At 44.2% G+C, this 23,486-nt stretch overlaps 1 protein-coding gene across 2 annotated transcripts in view; it reads right to left on the reverse strand.

The window, feature by feature from the left end:
* PPP2R3A (protein phosphatase 2 regulatory subunit B''alpha) overlaps positions 1 to 23,486 on the reverse strand; it is a 62,041-nt gene that overhangs the window by 16,623 nt on the left and 21,932 nt on the right. For both annotated transcript variants that reach the window (XM_075417674.1, XM_075417675.1), the window contains 5 exons: positions 14,125 to 14,385; positions 11,336 to 11,439; positions 8,974 to 9,076; positions 7,000 to 7,074; positions 2,119 to 2,205 (listed from right to left, as the gene is read on the reverse strand). In XM_075417674.1, the coding sequence (XP_075273789.1) occupies positions 2,119 to 2,205; positions 7,000 to 7,074; positions 8,974 to 9,076; positions 11,336 to 11,439; positions 14,125 to 14,385 (630 nt within the window). The remainder of the gene's footprint in view (positions 1 to 2,118; positions 2,206 to 6,999; positions 7,075 to 8,973; positions 9,077 to 11,335; positions 11,440 to 14,124; positions 14,386 to 23,486) is intronic.

Below are 23,486 nucleotides of genomic sequence, written 5' to 3' on the forward strand. Positions count from 1 at the left end.
TGGCTTGGCTATCCTGTTCAGCATATGTATGCACAGTATTTCTGCCACTCTTGTGAACAACTCCTGCTAATTTTCAGCTACAGTGAAGACTGAGGCAGAGAAACAAGAACACAACTGCTGTCCATTATTTGTGAAACATCTCTAGCCTGCACCAGAGACTCCTACAGCCTTTTACCACAGCAAGTCCACAGTTCTCCATAGGAACCAAGATATATCTTTACACATCACACATCCGTGCCTGGCTCCCAAAGGGCAAAATCAAGTCTTGCTCCGGATTCATGCCTGGACTGGGGAAGGAGGGATGGATCCCAAGCAGATCAAACCAATCACACTGATTTTCCCAGGCTGTCGCTGACAGAAATTAGTCTGGTTTAACTGGGAGGCTTAGACAGATTTCCAACCATGACTTCTGTTAACATGTCTTGTTAGAAAACACTTAGTGACAACATCCTTGTTTCATTCCCACTTCACACCCACAGGATGGTATCACTTGCTTACCAGTGCGACCTCCCTGGTTGCCTTTCTCCTAGTCCTGAGGCCACAGGACACCAGACAGCCTTTCCAGACCAATAAATTCTGTCTTCAGGAACGTGAAAAGACTAACAGACTCAAGTGAGCTATGGGTCTGTCCTCCCCTGCCCTTGCAGTCTCTCAGAGGGGACAAGGTGAAACACAGACTAAGAGCCATCCCAGGGAGCTTTGTCTCTCAGAAGGCAGGCTTAGTGGCCCTTCTATTCGTAACCTTGAAGCCAGATGCTGTGCTGTATGTAGGCACTGATAGTTCAACCTCAACTTTCAGTCATCGCCGCATCCAAGGGACCCAGCCGAGTCTCCACAAAACTCTCACTTCCGGCTATCCACCAGGTTCAGTGAAGTTTCAGGCAGGGACAACGGGATCACCTTGCCAAACCTGCACTATTCTCACTTGCTGGCACTCAGGTCTAAAAACCTCTGATCAATTACTCGCTAGCCTCTTCAGACACTTCACGAGTCTCTCCCTGGGGAGGTTTTTTAGTAACTAATTTTTTTCTTTTATAGCTCATGCCAAAATATGCCATTTACATATGCAGCAAAGAGCTGCCCAAGCAAAATTACGGTCCCAGGGCTGAACCTCCCTGCTGCAGGAAATGAAAGGCAACGGTAGACATGCGAAGAGAAAAAGGGAGGGAGTGTATAAAGGGAGAAAATAAGTGAATAAAGATGCAGAATAAATTGGAACGGTTTGTTTATGACAGAAGTTGGGGAGGAACTGGGATCAGAATGCTTGGATTGGCATGAGCCAATCCAAGGGAGCGCTGACTTTTTCATTAGCTGATGCGATCAGTGGGGCAGAAGTCTGAAAGGAGGAAGAGCGTGAAGTCATGCTGAGGCTTTCGAGGAAGACTGCACAATACATCTGGAATGGAGAACACGACGCAGTAGGGAAGTCTCACTGCTTTAGCTAAGTCCTTGACCCTTCATCCTAAAGACTTTGGCTTTTCAGGTTGGGCTGGAGTTCAGCAACCTCAGTTTTAACGTATTGCCTTCTTGGCCAAAATATACAGAGAACAGAGATCCAAATCCTGAAACCTCTGCCCAACATAAGGATGCATTGCAGGGGTTGTGACAAGAACTAAGCTTCATTTATTAACCTTTCTGAAGTCTACTGCAGCAGTGGAAATCAGCTCCTGAGATGCACGGTTTTGCAATTGCACAGTACAACGTGCCTGACCAACTGTCAGTGGGCTGATTGCCGGCTGGGAGTCAGGAAATTGGCTGTCCTACCCGCCACGTGTTGTAGGCAATCCACCAGCTATTCTTGGCTGCTCGGTGAGCCACTTAACATAGGTGCACTGCTGCATCTTGCTTCCCTTGCTCTTTGGCTAGACCAGCAGCCAAGAGCCAACCTGCCTGATGTAGCTTCAGAGCCGGCGTGCAGTCACCCCTCGACCTTCTATCAGTGCACTCTTGGCTACTCCGGTCCCCGGGCTTCTCCCATCTCAACTCAGACACAACTCCTCCCCTGGCTCCAGCATTCTCCTGGCACTGAGCATTTGGCCTCCCTCACTATAGCATATACAGCTACAGGAACAAAGGTAGGATGCATTCTATATCTTGTTCAGGCAGAAACCAACGTACTTGCAAGAAGTTGCTTTTCCTCAGCTCTGTTAAAGTGATCTTCCCAGACCAGGATCGATTGACTGTGTAGAATATTCTCTGTATGACCTGCAACACATGAATAGTGCTCTTTAAATCAACTCCTGAAATATACCAGTGTGGGAATTCAAATGCAGTAGCTTTATTTTGTTTATTCACTCATCCTAAGGGGACTTCTTTTCGAAAACTGTTTTGTGATCTTTTTTGTAGACACTACTACCCTTAATTCACTATGCAGTGTGAAAGTAACATTTGTTTGTGAAACAGTATTGTCCATTTCCACTCTGCAAATGTTTTCACTTCTCTTAATTCACATTTTTGAGCACGCAGATGTATTATTTATGCCAGCTAATCTGTTCAAAGCACTGACAAACCACTTGGAAACTGAATTTTTCAGGCTTTAGGCACTGTAGCTTGCATGGATCTCAACTGGAATAGTGTTCTGCACTTCAGAAAAAAAAAATCAGGACTTTTGAAGAGGAAATAGGACATGTCAAGGAAAGCCACAATTGATGTGTGACCTATTGTGTCTGTAACAATGCCTCATCCTCTTGGTGGCTCCGCTGAAAGTAAGCAACGGAGACTATCTGCCTGCATTTATCTTAGGTTGGTGTTAATCTCATTCGTCTCCTTTACTGATCTGCCTCTGGTGAAAGTGAGTAAAAAGCGTGGGGGGAATGCACAGACTCCAGAGAACCCAAGAGAAACAGTTCACAGTATGAGACTGAGTACTCCCATGTAGCTAAAAAAGCAAGGTGATCCCTTCCCAGTCCAGTCTTTGTTAGCTTGTCAAATTGTCATCAAGAAGTGGGGAAAACGCAAACGTGTGATCAAGCACATGCAAGAATAAACTTAACAGCGGAAACAACATCAAATAAACATCTTCAAGATAAATTAGAGACATAATTAATTTGACGATCAGCACTGAAATCTATAGAATACAAGTCTTGTCGACCAAAACTAATACAAACAGACCTTTGATGTCTCTGAGATATCCTAGAATTTTGGTAAATCTTCACAGCGCATGCTATTCCAACACAAAAATCAACTGGACACAACAATATGGACATTATAGGGATTAATCTGGTTAACAAATGAAATGGGATGGGTTTGTTTCTTAGCTAGAGCTAGCTTCAAGGGGGCAGTCTCCATTTAAGGACCATGCTTTGACTCAGTCACACAGGCACTGGTTCTCAGTCCAGAACAGCTCTGGAACCAAGTATGAGATTGTTACTAACAGTCTGCTTTGGATACACAGACAGGTGCGACAGTAAATGCTGATGAACACAAATAATTTTGAAAGCAACAAGAACAATCTGAGGACTCAAAATGTATCCTGAAAAAGAGAGAACTAATATATTCAACTTAGCTGTACGTGACACCTATTGTTAGCTATCCTTGTCCTTAAAAGCCTACATGGGGAGCTGTGGGACAGCAGGAGGACTTTTTGTCTCTCATGAAACACATAACTAGAAGGTGAAATCACCCTAATTCAGACAGGTAAGTGTGCACTTCTTTTCTGCTGCCATTGATTAACCACCAGGACAACTCTCAAAGAAACACTGCACTCTTTATCACTCCAGACTTCAAAGATGGATGTTCTTCTGAAGCTGGGTGTCAACTCAATGAAAAATAAACAAACAAACAAATCTATCCTAACTATAGCAATAGCTGAGCAATGTTCTATGGCCTGTGTAATGCAAGAGGTCAGATTAGGTAATCATAACGATATTTTCTGGTCTTAAGCACAATGAGAAAGCTGTATGTTTGTTTATTTTTTAATGCCTCTGGCAGCCGCTGCCATTCTGGACTCTATTTTGGGACTTTGTTTGGCATTTGCTTCCAGATTGCACAAGGTTTCCGAGACTGAAGTGGGTCTCACCTCACTCCTAACCCACTATCGCACCTGCCAGCTCTGTAGCAATTCTTAAAGACACAGGGTTTTCACACCATTCCAAGGACTCAAAAATAACAATCCTAAGAATCAGAAAAAGAACCCCTAACCAGCAATTTTTGTATTTTCCTCTGCCTGCAGGGTAATAAAAGACAACAAAATATCCCCGTTTGTGACATGTAAGAAACTGTTCCTCTATCAGACCATATTGATAAAGACGTTCCATCTGCTCTCTCCTCACCTAGCCACAAAAATAAGGTATTCAGAAGTGAAATGGGATCTCTTTTCATCTTTTTTTTTTTCACGTTCAGTCACTTGGTACAGGCTTTCTTATTCAAATAACGGTCCAGTTTCAACTGATAGTACACAGTGTATATAACAGCATAAAATGTCAATACTTCTCTTTCTTTTCCAGGTCGTGAAAACGAAGCTGCCAAAAAAGGCATTTGGCAAACACCCTAGCAGACAATTAAACAGCCAGAGATTATTTGCAGCATTCAAGCCACGCTTTGCAGTTATGCCTTAGTGAAAGCCATAACTGGCTTCGTTTTTCCCAGCACGGAAGAGATTATTTATTCTGAATTCAGCACATAAGCCTTTGGAAGGGGCAGTCCCTCCCTATTTGCCTATTATCCTCATGTAATCTACCTCCAGGATCCAAACCATTGACCGGTCAGTTTTAGACCTTTCCCCAGTCTTCCCACACATGGACAAAAGCAACACCATTTCTGGGAAAACCCACAAAGCTTTATTAAACCCTGTAGGCCATCCTCCCCTTACATATTCACATTACTGCATAAGCTGAAGCATTTTTCAACAAGCAGTATGTTTTGCCATGTTGTTTTCAGTTGACCCAGCCTTTCAAAAACAGTGTGCAGTGCTAACACGGAGCCTTGTTTGAACATTCTGGGAGAAGTCACGCTTTAAAGCTTTTACAATAAATGCCACATGATCTTCTGCATCGTCTTCACCAGCTTAAGGAGTCGGTCTCTGGTGAAAGAAACACAAGTAGTTTAGTATACTGGCAACACAACAGCTCACAGATACCGATACAAATTAAATTACAGCCTATTGTATCCAACAGACACCTCTAAAAGGTGCAGAGATAGGCAAAAAAAAAATTGAAATGTGCGTACACATCTTACCCATACTAGACTGTCAGCTTACTCTCCAGGTGATTTCAACCAACTGATGCTGTATCCAGCAATGAACACAAAAGCCAGTGTCTCCTCATGGCCCTCATCTGTAACACAAAAATGAAGTGTAATTCTTGCACTTGCAGCAAATACAGCATTCTGTCACTGTAAGTAGGTATAAGGCACTCTACCTTGAAGGGATCAAAAGGATCCAAGTAGTCTCAAAAGTCTCAAAATCCAAGGACAAAGCTGCTTCCTTCATTACCTCCTGGTGGAAATACTGGATTTTGTAATCTTAAAGAGAGAGAAGTGCCAAACTGTCTGTGAAAGGAGATGTGACAAATAGGAACTCCTGGTATCAGAGAGGAGAGCCACTGCTGTAGTGGGCCAAGTATTGCCACTCCAGATGGAAACAACCGGACCCAACAGACTGACTGTCTCCCGAGGTCTTGACTCTGCTCCAACCCAGTCATCTGGCCAAGGCCAAACACACTGAGCTCAGAAGGAATCTGTCTGTCAGCACAGACACCCAGAATGGCATTGTCCTGCCAGCACGAGGAGTCTGTGAAGGACATTGCAGGTTTGCAAGATTGGCCACTACACACCATTCGCCTCAACCACAATCACCACTGTTTCCCAGCTGCCTGGGAGCAAACCTAGGAAGCCACCTCTGCCAGACTATTGCAAGTAAGAGCGCCTAAGGGCTCAGACTGAAGGAGGAAAGCACAGTGGAGACACAAGCAGAACCAAGAAGCACTGAGGAGCTTCACATACTCATGAAGGGTCCGGTTCTGAGACTGCTTTATGGTGATCACAGAGGACCTCACCCAGGCACAAGGGAAGATGTGGAAAAGAAGAGAGGAAGAAAAAAGGTGTTGCCTTTTTGAGCAGCAGCCTGCACTTCAGTTATCTTGAAGTGGAACCTCAGCTCCACACAGCTGGTGTCTCAGATCAGAACATGCATTGCACCCCGATGACGTGGTGCTGCTTTAGGACACCAAGGGTGATCATTTGGGGGAGTATTCTACAAAGACATTTGTTTCTTGCCTTTAGTCCCTTCTTTAGACTCGAAGAATACAGGAACAGCATGTGACTTGATGAACCTGGAAAAGCAGATGCACAGAACTGCCTTTGTCGCCCAACAGCCAGCACCAGGACAACCACGCATTGTGTCTTGACCTACTCACCAGCAAAGAACAACTAGTTCATACTGCAGTCAGAACCCAATGCTAGCGTGACCTTAAATCTTTCAGCTCTCACCCCTCCATGTACTTTAAACACCAAATACCAGGGTACACGTGCCACAGGCACCTTCCACACTCATCCATTCATGTGCCTCCATAATTCTCTGGGCATTGTTATACCTATTCTGGCCAGTTACTACACTTAATGTATCTGTTGTCTTGCTCCATGGTGACTAAATATGTTGATACTACACTGATGTTCACCATCATGTTCAATTGCACCTAAACATTTGAAATTGATTCTTGTTATACATTTTAATTGAACAGTAGTGCGACAACTCAAGGTTTGCCCAGAGCAACGGTGTCTTTCCACCATCTGCTCCTTCATCAGGATTAAAGGCCAAAAAAATTGGTTTTATGTATTTGCTTAAGACCAAAAAGAATCTTTATTAACCTTTTGAATAACCTCTTGAACACACAGGCAGATTCATTTTTCTTTGGAACTAGTTCTTAAAATAACTCATTGCCAGTAATATTAACACCACCTTATTTTTGAAGTAACTGAAGGATTTGCTGATGGGAACAGTGACAAATCACAAAGGGAGGGTTGGTACAGCAGTGTCACAGGGGATAAAAGGAGCCAGCCTACCGTCGTAATATATCGGGAATGGAACTCCGGAGCATCCTTCAGGAACGTCAGGCCCGGATGCGTTTCCACCACATCCTGCAAGATAAGACCAAATAAAATGAAATAGATTTTCTTCTCCTTTTAAAGTTTAGAAGTTACTGGGTTTACAAAGCAATAATTTCGCTTACTTTTGAAACTGCATTTGCAGCATTAACAATAAAATTGAAATTACGTCTTTTTATCTATAAAGTGAGCCTTCTACAATTATAAGTAAAATACATTTTCTGGGCAATACGCACCTGTTGGGCCTTTTTGATTTACTTAAGGACAGAAAAACAAAGGAAGAGAGTTAGTGAGTAGACGAAAACTCATTTTCATTGAATGAGACAAAAAATTAGTTAGTTGACCATGCAACTATCTCCTCTCCAAGATCTTTTTTTTCCTCCATCCACTGAAGATATTAACATTTATTAGAGATAGGTTTGAGAAATAAACATTCCTTGAAAGGTTGAGAAAGTTGCCTTTTATGTCCTCCACAACAATGAAAGCTCTTGCAAACCTCAGAATTCATACAGGTATGATCAGTGCTTTACCAAAATTTATTTGAACTACCTGTGGAGATGCCTCTTTCTCAAGATCAGCTTTTTGTAAGCCAAACAGTGGCTCATGATGCCAAATCTGCCAAGAAACACGTAGCCAAAAAACGTGGAGAAACTGCTCAGATCCTGCATGAATCAGTTCTGATCTTGTATGAATCAATGTCTGTGTAATTTCTACATGTTTTACTCCTCTATCCTTTAAAAAAAGCATTCAAAGTTTTGCTTTGTCTATACCATGACACGTCAAAGGGATAGAGCTGACAGAGTGCCCTTAGGGGTGCGATATGACTAAATTTCAGCCAGTCTAACCTTATGTCTAATATGATGGTGTAATATGGTGTAATACTCCTAGTCTTTGGTTGACTGACAAACAAGATTGTACGTGCCTTGATTGCACCAATACGTAGAAAGCAGAGCTGCAATCAGTCATGAAAGGCAGTGTGCCCAGTGGAGCAAAGATGAAAAGGAACATGAGAAAATGTACCCATCACAGTCCCAGTTTTGTTTGAGACACAGAAACATTCAGTGCAGACACAAAAATCTTTCCCCAAAGCAGCATCTCCACAGAGGTTTTGCAGAGGGCGAAGCAGTGTGAGAAATCTAGGGGCATGCTGAAAAGCTCAGAAAAAGTATCAACAGATGATTAGAGGAGCAGGTGGACCTGATTTATAGAGAAACTATAAATCTGATTTATAGAGAAACTATAAATCTGTCTAAAAAGGACTAAAGCTGTCCAGAGCCTGCCTAAATGGCCAGAAATAATTAACAAATGATACTTTGTTAAAAATACCATAAATGAATAAAAGGAAAAGAAAGAAATGAAATCAGGACGCACAGATTTAGCCTGAATATTAGGAAAAAATAAATCAGCAGTAAGACTAGTGCACTAGCAGGTTCAGAGGCATATACAGAACAATTGGAACTGCAAAATTTTTTGCAAAGATTTCCACATGATATTGTATCTGGTAGTCTTGATAGACAAATTCAATAATAATTGTCTTGTCAAGCAACTTTTACAACTTTTCTAATAAGCTTTTATGCTGTGCTTGAGTATCAACAGTGCCATGCACTTTTCCCCAGTAACGACCTAGAGAAATGGGGCAAATTTCAGCCTGGCTACCAGGCACTGACAAATATGAATCCTACCAAAAGACCAAATAAAGCTTTGACGATCCTCAGCGGCTTTAGCAAGATGCGTAGCTGGTTGGCACTTCTGCAAAGAGCCTATGTAAAATGCTTATTTCTTTTTCATGCCAAAATAAACCCCGCCCAGGTGCTGTTCAAACCAAAGGTCTGCATGTTCTGTGTAAACATTTAAAGTACTGAAAATAAAGAAGGTATAAAATAAACATAGTGATCTCTCCTCATCCATTCACTGCTCAGCTGCTACAGGTACCTGAAGCAGCGGGATGAAGTCCTCCTGTTCTAGGTAGTCACAGCTAGGCTTCGCTAAAAGGTAAGTGAATCTCGATGCATCATCATGGCAGTTACGTAGGATTCTGTAAAAGAAATGAAGAGTTACTCCAACGACTTTGTACCCTCACAGGACAATCACAAAGTACAGATGGATTATGAAGTGCCTTATCACACGTTACACAATACATCTAACACCGTGAATTAGGCAAAGTTGATCTCAGACTATCAGCACCCATTTTCTTCAATATCCTTCAGCAACACCAAGGTACTTCCACCCAGTGGAGTTTTTTTTCCATGTTAACATTTCTGTGGTAAACAAGGTTTCTTACTGAAGACTGTTCTTTGATTCCACAACATCTTAGTAAGTAACCTGACTTTTTAAAATGCTGCAAGCTCACTGATCTTATTTGAAGATAAACCTAATGGGATGCCATAACATACATGCCCTCCAATTTAATCCTTTATTACATTTTAATATTTGAAGATATTGCCAAACTATAGCAACTAAACTTTCAACCAGAAAAATCACTCCCCAGAAGGGAAAAAAAAGCATCCCTTGTTAATTATGGCACAGCTGGCTGCTGTGCACTGAAGTCACGGAGAACAGCCTAATGAAAGAATTGGTAGGACCGAGTATTTAGAGAAGCATGTAGACTCGTTCTTCAGGTTGACAGCTTGTATCAATGGCACCGATTCTTGTCTCTGCTTTCTTCTAATACAAAATACTACGCTGGCCAAAGCTATGACAATTACTTAATTCACTCCAAATGAATAGTCATGAAAATGGAAACTCCATGACATTTACCAAGTCGCTACTGAATACCTGGAACAGAAGACATTTGGATATATCAAACACTAAGCTGTTCATATAGTATATGGGAAACAATAAATTACTCATAAAATTACCCTGTATTCTTTAATAACTGTGAAACTACAAACGTTAACTATTTACTATAAGTGATTATTCACCCCCTCTCCTCTCCTGAAAGTGTATGAACTTATACTGAAACATAGTACTGAAATGCCTGTAGTTTGCCTGCAGAGATCACACTGTAACTGGCTTGCCGCTAATTCTGGCCTCACTCTTTGCTAAAAGAAGACTTTGTGACTGTGTTCAGATAGCTGTAGCCTAACCTTACCAGGAACACTACATTTCTTTCTATCATGTTTCCAGAAAAAAAATTGTAACTGTCAGAGGGGAAGAGGAGAGAAAGAAAAAAAAAAAAAAAAAAGGAGCTTTCTAGAAGAGCAATTACAATGAGAAAAGCATATGAAACTTGGCTTGGAAACGGTGTGGTTAAAAGAACACAGAAGAGGGGCATGACCACAGTCTGCAAATATCTCAAGGATGTGAAAGTCAGAGGATTGAAAATGGTATCACACATGAGGGATTAATTAGGAGTAATTGGAGGAACCTAAAGAAGGAAAAAACGTTGCCTTTGTGAAGAAAAACTTACTGATCACAGTCACCCCTAATATTTTTGCTATTTTGCCAGGGTAACTAGAAGTTGTTTTGACAATACTATCGCAGGAAATACTTTGGGAACACAGGGTTAAAGGCTACTTTAAGAATCTGAAGAGCCATCATTAAGTCAAACATTAGAACACCCTCTGGATATGAGAGGGAGACGTTGTTCAGGTGTTTTCACATAGTAGACTAAAGCCCGAATCGCCCTGGAAGGCAAAAAAATAGGCAAGAGAGCAAGCCTGTTCCATCTCACACCTCTGACTCCAAGCACGATAGATCCAGAGCTCTCCATTTCAAGAAGAAGCCTGGACAAAGGTATGTGGAAGTGACTGTCAAATCCCACAGATTACACAGCGTGCTTGAGGAAGGTAATAACTATTAAAGCTCCAGAGTATCCACTTACTGATGCTTCTTTATTTTGCATTCCTCCTTCCTATCCTATAACAATATTGCATGCCTCCTCTCTCCATTCCCAAATGGCACTCACTTAGTGCACTAGTGTAGCAGCAATAAGGCCTCGGAGAGATGTCAGTGGATTTTGGATATATTTATCAGCTGTCTCATGAAAGGCTGACACGTTTCTAGGGAGCGCGTTAATGTATTTTATATGCCAGCCAGACCAAAACATCTCCTCATCTATACAGTTGCTCAAAGTTTGTTGATGCAGCATGAAAACAATCATGCGGGGAGTTCTGGGGAAGAAAACTTCAGCTGATGGAGATTTTAAAGTCACTTATTTTCTTCTAAATAAGGGACAATGATTTGAAAAGTCTGAAGGAAGGAAAAAAGCGGGAAGAAAAAAAAAAAAAGAGTGGCTTCTATGGTAAGCTGTTCTCTTTTTCCAGAAAGACAATTTTGCATTTGTTATACTCACTTTCTCCACGTAGATACAAATGAGTGTACAGACACAGATCCTGTCCTTTCTCCTCCTGATGCATTGAACATTGGCGCTTTCCAGTAGAGTGGGCAGCCACATATCTGTAATGAAACACCGGAGCGAAGAGGAATACAAAAGCAGTCGCAAGAAGAGCCTGCTTGTTTACACACCGAATTCACCATCGAGATTTCACACAAAGGAAATAAGGCAGTAACAGCACACAGATTAGTCAAAAAGCTATTTACTATATGCCAAGGTTCAGAATCCACCAATAATTTTCTACTTTGTCATATGCCGTTTTGAATGGCTGAGAAACACATCCTTTCTGGCTAAGAAAAGGATCAGAGACTATCAAGTCCTTAAGCTCTGTCTTTCAGCTGTTTACAGCAAGATTCCCTGCAAAGTGCAGTGGAGAGAGACAGGCACCTCCTTCCAGGAGAGCACTCACACCAGCTACCTCGCCGACCTACCTTACAAAAGGGTGACCCATTCTCTACATGGGCTGACTTCTCATTGACAGCAAGGGAACTTCAATTCTAATGATAGACAATTAATGCTTAAATGCCTGAAGGTGAGATGATTCCTATCCTGTAGTTTTCAGCGCAGTACCTTTCACACAGACCATCCCATTTTCCAACACTACTAGATCTCAGAAGGATAAAAATTGAAAGCACAAACGGAAAGAGGCCAATTCCAGCAACAGGACTCCCCGAACACAACTTTTTAACTACTCTCTGCAGAGGCTAGCTGAGCTTTCAGAATGGTAATTGACGAAAGCACAAGCATTTTGTACTCTTTAATGCCTCAGACAAGCAGGCTTGAAAATGGCTTCAAACATTCAGCTGCTGACACCTTCAAGAAACCTCCTCTTTACCCCAAAGATCCTTCCAGTCACCTTTGTGACTCCAGCCAAGGTATCGGAACACCTGCAAAACACTGGCATTGGAGAGAGCGCAGCTGATTCAGGTCAGGCACAGGTAAGAAGGATATCACACCAAACAGAGGGAGGAATATTTTGAAGAAGTAGTAGAGGCATCACTTCTGCTTTCCCCACAAAGCCTCTTTCACCTCTTCTACTAAGCAAGACCATCCCACAAGCCCATTCTCAACATTTTCTGTGGGCCTGCCTGTTTCTTTGTGAACCCCAACCAGCATAAGAACTGCTTTCGGATTTACCCATCCCCGTGTCAGGTGACTGTACTTCTACAGGTGCTTAGCTACTCTGATGAAAGAATGACATTTACTTTCTGCTGTTTTCTTTGTGCAGATGGTTCTCCTGCACTTATTTCAGAGCCCCAAAACTGGTACCATTATCAGTAATCCCCTGGAACAGAAGCAAGCCTGACAACAGCTAAAAGGAACAGAGCATATCCATGTAGAGACAGCTGCAGAGACCAGACAAAGGCAGAGGTCTCTTCTATACCACCTTCCCGCTTTTCCCAGTTTGAACATGACAGGCCACACACAGTTGCCTATCTCATCATAATATCAATTTCAAATCTTTTTTTGGTCAAGTAAAGAAGTTTTTCCATTTATGTTTTCAGAGATGGTTTACAAATAATGCCACTCAATTCACAGAATCACAGAATGTTCGGGGTTGGAAGGGACCTCTGTGGGTCATCCAGTCCAACCCTCCTGCCGAAGCAGGGTCACCTACAGGAGGCCGCAGAGGACCTTGTCCAGTCAGGTCTTGAATATCTCCAGAGAAGGAGACTCCACAACCTCCCTGGGCAGCCTGTTCCAGGGCTGCGTCACCCTCAGAGGGAAGAAGTTCTTCCTCATGTTCAGACGGAACTTCCTGTGCTTCAGTTTGTGCCCATTGCCCCCTGTCCTGTCGCTGGGCACCACTGAAAAGAGTCTGGCCCCATCCTCCTGACACCCACCCTGCAGATATTTGTAGGCATTTCTAAGGTCCCCTCGCAGCCTTCTCTTCTTCAGGCTAAACAAGCCCAGCTCCCTCAGCCTCTCCTCGTAGGAGAGATGTTCCAGTCCCCTCACCATCCTCGTAGCCCTGTTTTTTCTTCCAAAAACAAGCAACCAACCAGCCTAGTCTCTCCTTTTAGAAAATTCTTCCTTCTTAGAAAACAAAGATGCATTCAGGGCAAACTGAACATATGAGATGCGTCTGACAACTGCTAGTTTTAGATCAGCATTACTAAAAACCATGGGTGACGAAGAAAATAGAACCACCCATCTGCACCGTGCTCCCACACAAGTGCTGTGTTTTACTCCCTGAAGCCAGGAACTCATTAGCAGCCTGTACCAACTCCAAGTCTGCTGACACCTACATTATGAATATTGAACATACGCATCTCAGCAGCTGAGGGTTGACAAAGCATTCCCCTCTTGTGTCCTAGGAGACCGAGGTTGGAAACTGCTGTCACAAGTGACACTATGGCAGTATCCACAGATCATGCCCAGGTTAGTGGGACAGCTAACCAGAAAGAAGGGAGCTGGCACCACTTGAAGCCAGAGAGGCAGACTAAGCTTCTGCTGGCTTCTGAGCACAACCATGGCGGAACAGAAAGACAAAAATCCAATTTGTATTTGGTAAGAAATCTGAAAAGAACCATTTCTCAAGTCAAAGCAAGAAAGAGCATACACATCAGATGTAACAAACAGCAAAACGAGCTCATTTTTGTTTACTATTTTCTTCATCTAAACATTCAGAGCAAAAGGATATTGGTTCTTTTTTTCCACTAAAGATTAGAACAGCTGTGAGTTACTTTATTAGCTTTAGTTTCAGTCTTTCTCTCCAGAAAATGAAAAACCTAGAGAATAGTTACCTTAGCAATTTTCCCCATTTCACAGATGTTTGCTTTCTCATCTTCAAACTCTGTAAAGGCTTCTTCAATTCTGGCAATGATTTCCTCATGATTAGTGCAGACACTCGGAAGTCCTTTAGGGAAGTAGAAACGTGGAATGTTTATCGACAAAGGGGTACTGCTGGTGGCTTTATTCACAGGCAGAGGAGTGCAAGGGCTAACAGCGGAGTTCAAAGGGACTGGGGATGAAGTTCCAGGTTTCTTTTCTTGCTTACTCTGAACCTGAAAATATAATGAATAACAAACACTTTTTAACAGCACGGCATACCGAGCGGGAGAAAAATAGTTTGTGCTCCCAGTGATTAGGAAAAAAATTTAAAACCACCAGCAATTAAATTATAGCACAGGGATAACAATGCATGTCTTCAGTAGCCAATAAAATTTTCTGCAGTATCAAACATTGCAAATTTAGGATACGTCACATCTGCTTTTATGTAGTTTCTGTGCAGTGCACATACGTAGCTGTGGATTATGATATATTGTTGAACCACAAGAGAACACACTCTGCAATTCAGCAATACCATAGAACAAGGACATCGCTATTTCTTCTCATGCTGGCCACTGCGTTGTCATTCTGACCCATAAACAGCAACACATCAAAATCTGGTCTTCAGTATTTCCCCTTAGAACTTGAACACCCACCCACACAAATCTCGTCTCATGTATGAGCAAAACTACACTCATAACATCGACATTTTCCATCCCTTGGGAACATAGTTTTGCCAAAGTATCGCTTCACAGATAAATTAAGACAAGACTTGCAAGACACTCTTCTAAATTTCAGGAAGTCTTTTCTTCTATGCCCAACTTAAGCAGTCCAAGACTTGATTTTGTTTGAGGTATTAAGTACTGGCAAATCAATTTTTACATTAGGAGTTATGAGCAGCCATCAGAGTCTGTCATTTGGTACCCACATGATACAGCACACTGAGTGAGTGCAAAATGCAAAGTCACACAGAATCACAGAATGTTCGGGGTTGAAGGGACCTCTGTGGGTCACCCAGTCCAACACCCCTGCCGAAGCAGGGACACCTACAGCAGGCTGCACAGGACCTTGTCCAGGCAGGTCTTGAATGTCTCCAGAGAAGGAGACTCCACAACCTCCCTGGGCAGCCGGTGCTGCCAGTGCTCCGTCACCCTCAGAGGGAAGAAGTTCTTCCTCATGTTCAGACGGAACTTCCTCTGCTTCAGTTTGTGCCCGTTGCCCCTTGTCCTGTCGCTGGGCACAGAATCACAGAATGGTCGGGGATGGAAGGGACCTCTGTGGGTCATCTAGCCCAACCCTCCTGCTGAAGCAGGGTCACCTACAGCAGGCTACACAGGACCTTGTCCAGGCGGGTCTTGAATATCTCCAGAGAAGGAGACTCCACAACCTCCCTGGGCAGCCTGTGCCAGGGCTCTGTCACCCTCAGAGGGAAGAAGTTCTTCCTCATGTTCAGACGGAACTTCCTCTGCTTCAGTTTGTGCCCATTGCCCCTTGTCCTGTCACTGGGCACCACTGAAAAGAGCTTGGCCCCATCCTCCTGACACCCACCCTGCAGATATTTATAAGCATTTATTAGGTCCCCTCGCAGCCTTCTCTTCTTCAGGCTGAACAAGCCCACCTCCCTCAGCCTCTCCTCGTAGGAGAGATGCTCCAGTCCCCTCATCATCCTTGTAGCCCTCCGCTGGACTCTCTCCAGTAGCTCTTCATCCTTCTTGAACTGGGGAGCCCAGAACTGGACACAGTACTCCAGATGAGGCCTCACCAGGGCAGTGTAGAGGGGAAGGAGAACCTCCCTCGTCCTGCTGGTCACACTCTTCTTGATGCACCCCAGGATCCCATTGGCCTTCTTGGCAGCCAGGGCACACTGCTGGCTCATGGTTAACCTGTCGTCCACCAGGACACCCAGGTCCCTCTCCGCAGAGCTGCTCTCCAGCAGGTCCACCCCAAGCCTGTACTGATGCATGGGGTTGTTCCTCCCCAGGTGCAGGACCCTGCATTTGCCTTTGTTGAACCTCATCAGGTTCCTCTCTGCCCAACTTTCCAGCCTGTCCAGGTCACGGTGAATGGCAGCACAGCCCTCCGGTGTGTCTACCACACCTCCCAGTTTGGTGTCATCAGCAAACTTGCTGAGGGTACATTCTAACTCTTCATCCAGGTCGTTGATGAAGAAGTTGAACAAGGCTGGGCCCAGTACTGACCCCTGGGGGACACCACTAGTTACCAGCCTCCAACTAGACTCAGCACCGCTGACGACAACCCTCTGAGTCCTGCCATTCAGCCAGTTCTCAATCCACTTCACCGACCACTCATCCAGCCCACACTTCCTGAGCTTCCCTAGGAGGATATCATGGGAGACTGTGTCGAAAGCCTTGCTTGAAAGCACCACTGAAAAGAGTTTGGCCCTGTCCTTTTGCAGGCAAAGCACCCACAGGTTTCACTGAATCAGGACCTACATAATTTGCTGAAAAACGAGGAGAAAACTGGGAATTGTAACTGGGCCTTCCAACTGCCTGTTTGAATGTGGTTCTTCCCCCCCCCCCCCCCCCACCTCATGTTTCATTAGCTTTACCATCTTACCACTCCTCTCCTGTCTGTAACAAACGTATGGCTGATTGGTGATCCCCACTAGATTACCTTTCTAATGGATCTCTGCAATCTTCTAGTTCTAGCTACAAATCAACACATTTCACAAAAGGCAACATTTGTATTTAAGTACATAATGAGATCCTAAAACAGGCAATTTTTCTGACATAGCAGGGACTATTTTTTAAACTTTGAAAAGTTACAGTACAAGCAGGAGAAATGAGATGCTGGAATGCTGGGGGATGACGAATTCCCTACTCCCCCATGAATACACACTTTCTTGGGAAAAGGCGACAGGCTTGCCTATTGCACAACGGTTCAAATGCAAGAGTCATTATTAGTATAACAACATATGTGATAAGAGGCTAATAAGGCAATAGCGAAGTAAATACAGCTGCAGCTTTCAGTTTGTTTATTCTAACTATTTCAAAACAAAATGGTTTTAGGATAAAGTAGCCAAGTCTGAGTTCAATAAATACAGAAGAAAGTATATAATGAACTGTCTAAACTCATTGCCAGCAGCTTGTAGCTTTTTTCTTAACACATATTGAATACCCCAACTTAACATGGGTTTGCTTTCTGGAAGGTGAAGAAGTGAGAATTGTAAAAGCTTCCTTAAGCCTTGTTTTTACCTGCAGTTTAGAATCCTTCATAACCCATTCTTCAGAGACCTGTAAAATGAGACAGATGGAAGGATCTTCCTCCTCTTTACTCCTCCACTTCACTGCTCTTTCTTTAAATGGGGAGTACCTCTTCCTTCTCCCAAATGCTGTCCCATTTAGGAGCAGGAACACATGCACTCACACACACACCAGCCGAAGCATGCTTTTGTACTGTAACCATTAGGTACAGAACACATTAACCTGGAGCCTGGGTTTCTTCAAGTCCTCCTCTCCCGTGTCTTGCAACACAGGAAAAGCTGAAGACCACTTTCAGCCTTCAGGATTTCTGAGTCTACCAATACCAGTGTCCAGAGTCTGTATGGTCCTCAATACATCTCTCAACCTTTGGAGAACAAGCCTGACTACCACCATCCGTTCTTCCTCCCGTCTTCCTTGACTTCTCCTCCTTGCTCACGCACTGCACATCGTTGTGTCTGACCCTGAGTGACGCTGGAGCTCAAAGTGGGCCGTGTCCGAGGCTTGAAGTGTTTACTGGGGCTGAAGAGGGCTGTGGGACGGGGTAAGCATCAGCCCTGGTTACTCTGTCCCACAGGACAACAATGCAGGTAGGTGACCTGAAACGATGGCAGAGGTTAAGCTGGATGGAAGTTGGTCACACGCTCTGGGACTGGCAGCTCACTGCGTTAATAGAAGTCAGCCCTTCTCCTGGCTTCCTTTTGCTCTCTACTCAGTAGAGTAACAAAAGGAAAACCTAAAGAGGCTGAATGTGTCTGAGGAGGGAGCACCGGGCCCCAGAGCAGCCACTGCTGCATGTCAGAGGTAGATGAAGATCAACTGCCCTCCCATGGCTGTCTGCTTCAGTAAGGGAGGCTAAGCAAGCAGGATGAGTAGAGCTCCGAGGCAGGACTTCTCGAGAAGCCTCCATCAGATTGGGAAAGAGTGGGTTAATGAATTGGACCTTGGTGCCTAAGTCAAGCTAGCAATTTGACTTGGAGAACTCACACACCCTATCTCTCCTGCTTTTACCATCTGCCTCCTACCCTGTCTGCCTTGCCTAGCTAGTGGCTTTTCCCGTCACGACCCAGCTCTACTCTGCAGTTTTCACTTTCTGGATCCTGGCAGAGGGGAAATCCCTGCTGGTCTCTCACAGCACCATATTCATACAAACAATGCAAAGCTGGAACAGACAATGAGGTGCCAACTGCAGCCACTTGACTTCTATAATAGGACTTCACATCAGTTTGTCTTGAAGATCCACTTCTCAGAAACAGGTTTATTGCTCATTAATCTCTTCAATGCATGCATGCACTCGGAGCTGCCAGGACTGTGAGAAGTGACTCAAAGTTAACAAAAAGGTCCACAAACCAAAATGAATCAAACCAACACATTGTTCTCCCAAAGGACACTGACTCTTCACTTTAACAATATATCCCATTTGCTTACAGTACAAGAGAATGATAAAATTATTGTTGTTTTGGTTTTTGTTTTTCTTGGAATACTAAGAGGCATCCCCAAAGGAGACCACCACAACAGCACTCTGCCATTTTCCTCCTCTTCTGTATACCACATACATCCCGATATGGCACAAGACTCGAGGTGATCATCCTGTAACACATCTCATCCACTTTGCCCTGGCCTCCACCTTCTGCAAATCAGAGCAACTCCTTTTCCTCCAGGTACTGCTGAAGTCTGCAACGCTTGGTACCAGCTCACATAAGGCACAAGTCAGGACCCCAGAATCTACATTAATTTCCTGATCCACAACCACAACACAAGGCAGGCTGGACCTCTGTAGGAGAAATACAAAGAATGCTGCTAAGCTTCAAATTAGGGAGCCAGTTCAGACATAGGCTTGCAGCTGACCTTCCCAGTAAGACTGAATCACTGACTCCTGCTCAGTCCAAGGCAAACAAGCATTGCTCACAGATGGCTTCTTTTCAGAAGATTCTACTTCAGGAATAGAAATAACACTTTTGAACTTTGTCATCTTCCCTCTCATGTAAGAAATGAGCTGTCCACAACAACACAAAGAGAAAACAACAAGCAGCAACCCGTTTTTGTTCTAGGGAACAGGATTCTCAATCTTGCAAGTTAATATTCTGGGATGGGTATAACCAAATGTCAACCACTACAGAGACAGCAGGGAGTTAAATACAACTATTTGTGAAGCAATAAAGAAAGTTATATGACAGGTAATTCTTAGGAGTTCCTTGGGAAAAAAGTTTCTTCTTGCAAAAAGTTAACTTTAAACACTGTTTGCTTAGTGGAACATACTTCAACAGGGATGTGCATTTTCAGAAAAGACATTTAAGAAAAGAAACTACATACACTATAATAAATCACAGAATGGCACAGGTTGGAAGGGACTTCTGGGGATCATCTAGTCCAACCCTCCTGCCGAAGCAGGGTCACCTAGAGCAGGCAGGGTTTGAGTATCTCCAGAGAAGGAGACTCCACAACCTCCCTGGGCAGCCTGGGACAGGGCTCCGTCACCCTCAGAGGGAAGAAGTTCTTCCTCATGTTCAGCTGGAACTTCCTATACTTTGTGCACAGGGTTTGTGCCCATTGCCCCTTGGCTGTCGCTGGGCACCACTGAAAAGAGTCTGGCCCTGTCCCCCTGACACCCACCCTTAAGATATTTATAAGCATTTGTAAGATCCCCTCTCAGCCAGCCCAGCTCCCTCAGCCCTTCCTCATAGGAGAGATGCTCCAGTCCCCTCATCATCCTTGCAGCCCTCCGCTAGACTCTCCCCAGTAGCTCCTCATCTTTCTTGAACTGCTACCAATAGCTAATAGACTTATTTTTTCCCCTGCTAAAGAGGAAGGTGAGATTAAAGCCTATTTTTTAAATACTGCTCTATAGCGTAGCGTAATTTACACTAACTGAAATCTGTCTATCCAGTGTATCACCTTTTGCCAGTCATAAAATTTATTTATGGACAGACTAAAATAGTGACATCTGCATTTATAAATAAACCAGACAGAACTACAGCCTCACTGCAGCTACACAAACAAAGCACAGAGACTAAACCTCTGCCATCCAGGCCTGTCTCTCAGGGACTTGCCAGTCCCAGCAGAAAACTCCACAGAAGGAAGCAGTATCACACTAAGCGCTCAAATACTTTCCACTTCTTCCTCCTGGCCCCAATCTTCGACAAGATCCTAGATAATAAGCTTACCAGTTTCGTGGTTTTTTTCGAAACAGGATTCTGTAATCCTCTTTTCTAGGGTACAGTGACTCAGCCTGGTTTCTTACAGTCCACAGTGCTGACTTCATGTCTCCTTCCATTTTTTACAGTTCCTGTATGACTGAAGTCTGATGCTAACTGGACACAAGCCATCCTCAAGGATCATCAGTTCTCCAGAGCTGATTTGTATCTACTGCCCGAGACTTTCTCCTCCTTCCCTTCCCTGAAGCCCTTTCCCACCATTGTATCTTTCTGCTGCCTTTTTCTTACCCATCTCTAGGGACAGTAAGAACAGCAAAGATTCATCTGCACATGGGTCCCAACAGCATGAAGAGAAGAGGGTGTGAGAAAAAGCATTTCTGGATAGAATCTTTTCCTGCTGTAAATCATGAACTCACCGACAGAAACAAAGTCCAATTGCAGTGGAACAAAAATGAAAACAAACTCCACCTAAGCAACACAGAATCACAAAAGGATTTAGGTGGGAAAGGACACAGGGCTAACTCTAAGGCTAGATCAAGTTCCTCATGGCCTTCCCCAGTTGAGCTTTGAAAACACAGACGTCACATGCTTCCACTGACAAATATGCCTATAGATCTTACACTCGCGCTTCCCGCGACTGATATACTCCAGCCCACACTCCAAATGCTTCCCTGAAAGCTCCATGGAGAAAACAACCAGTGTGCATCCAAATTAACTCAGACAGAAGAACAGTAGGCATAAACCCCACTCCTCAGAAACCCCGCTGCAATTCTCATCTGTCCTGATTTGCAGATGACACTTGCCTAGGGGGAAGGCTGGCCTGATGAAAGGTAGAACCTCAGGTGGAGAGGCCTTGACCAACTGCTCAACTACGTCCATGAAAAAAGGCACCAAGTTCTCCATCTGCGTACAGCAATCCCAAGCATCGATTCAGGCTGGGAACCCACTGGCTGAGCAACAGCTCTGCTGAAAAGGACATGGGGGAGATGGTGTGCGCCAGGGTGAACATGAGCCTGCAGCACTGGCTAATTACAAATAAGGCAAACTATGTTCTAGACTGCATTAGGAGTAGGGCCAGGAGAACGTGGGAAGTTATCTTCTCTGCCTGCCACTAGCAAGGCTCCACCTGGATTACTGTGACCAGTTTTGGGCCTTCACTTCAAAAGGGATGGGGAGAAACCGGAAAGAGATCTACAGAAGGCAAATCAGATAGCCAGGTTCAGGAGCACGTGGCAGGAGAGACTGAGGGCCTGGGCCTGTTTAGCCAGGCAAAGAGGAGGCTAAGGGATGGGCTAATCACAGCCTACAGCTCTTTGAAGCACAGTTACAGAGATGATGGAGCCAAACTCCGTAGTGGTACACGGTGTCAAAGGCACAACAGCCATAAACTGTCACTTCGGGAGGGTTAGGCTGGTGGATGAATTCAACTGAGGGTAGTACAGCCTGCAAGAGGTCACCGGAAGGGGGTGGGGGAGTCCCTGTCACTGGCGAGTTTTCAAGACTCTGAGAAAGCCAGTGCTGATGTGACCTAGGCTGGCCTGACGAAAGTCAGGAACAGTGTTCCTACAAGTGAGATGTTGGATGAGAGATCTCCCTAGCTCTCCTCCTACCAACACTGCTGTGGGAGGCGCTCTGATCCTTCCATAAACAGTCCCGCAAAAGATGAGCCCAAGAACTGAAATTTACAGCTCTTAAAAGAGATATGGGTTTTATAAAAAACCTTCTCCTTCTTTGCCTTCCTGGCCACAAACTGCCTATCACTCATCTCTCTGCTCCCTATCACTGCCTTTCCTTTTTTTTTTTTTTCTTTTTTTTTTTTATTTTTTAGTATTTTCTTTCTTCCTATTACCTTTCTTCCTGCTAGCACTTCTGTACTTAAGTGAGCCCAACTGCCTCTACTCTCAGGTCATCTCACACTAATGCACCTAAGCCACAAGGTACAGCCCTACAAGGCACAAAAATCAACATCTTACTGCTGCCAGGTAGGAAAACTCCCATCTCTGTCCTCCATCCCCAAACTGCACATTGCCACTGCGTACTAAGTGCCAGCTCCAGAGCTTGCCAGACCCCTTTGTAAATCGATTTAACCCACTTGGAAAGGCAGAAAACACAGTTTGCTTTGTTGCTGGCTGATATTCTACCACGTTATGAGTTAAGCCAGCTCACAGAATCGCCCATGGGGCTCAGCGCAAGACAGGGGTGATGCATGGTGAGGAGACAGCAAGAGGGAACAAGTACTAGAAGCAAGAGGAGAGGAAGTAAAACCATCCTTCTTTCAGCTGCAATTGCCCACTGCATTAGTTCACTTGCCTTGGACCTGCAGCCCCAGAGCAGTTATTCTCGCCACACTCAACGGTGAAGGTCGCTGCTCCTCCTTCAGACCAGGCAGAGTGCTCATGTACCACAGGCTTGTCAATTTTTCCAGTTGGCCTACTAGGAGATCGTAACTCTCCCCACAGACCATACCCTGATTATGTCCTTAGGTGATCACACTAACTCTGGAGAGGAAACTTAGCTGTGCTGCATGGTTCTTGTTAGTCTCTTCTAAATTGCTCGTGGTCCCCACCCAAGCTATTACTACACATTATTACTTCATGCAATTCTCCTCTAGGGAGTGAAAAAACATGTTCCAGAGATTAACCTCGTATACGTACTTTAACCTGCCACCAGAAACCATGAAAACAAAATGCGCTACAATATACTCTGGAGCAATTTTAACAGCTGTTTCTTAGGAAACAGCTGCACTGCTCACAATTTCAACTTTTTAACTTCCTCACTGGGTCACTGATTATTTAAATATAGATGAAGCTCAAGATGGGCTGATTTCAGCATATTGTGACCCCCTGTAAATCTGGGGTGGCTACATGTCCATTTGGTGTCCTAACAAACTACTCCAATCTTTTGCCAGTTGTCTCAGAAAGCGAGTACAGCAGCTGGGATTTACCAAGAAATATAGCTGTG

This window comes from Opisthocomus hoazin, chromosome 4 (genome assembly GCF_030867145.1).
Source record: "Opisthocomus hoazin isolate bOpiHoa1 chromosome 4, bOpiHoa1.hap1, whole genome shotgun sequence".
NCBI classification, from domain to species: domain Eukaryota; kingdom Metazoa; phylum Chordata; class Aves; order Opisthocomiformes; family Opisthocomidae; genus Opisthocomus; species Opisthocomus hoazin.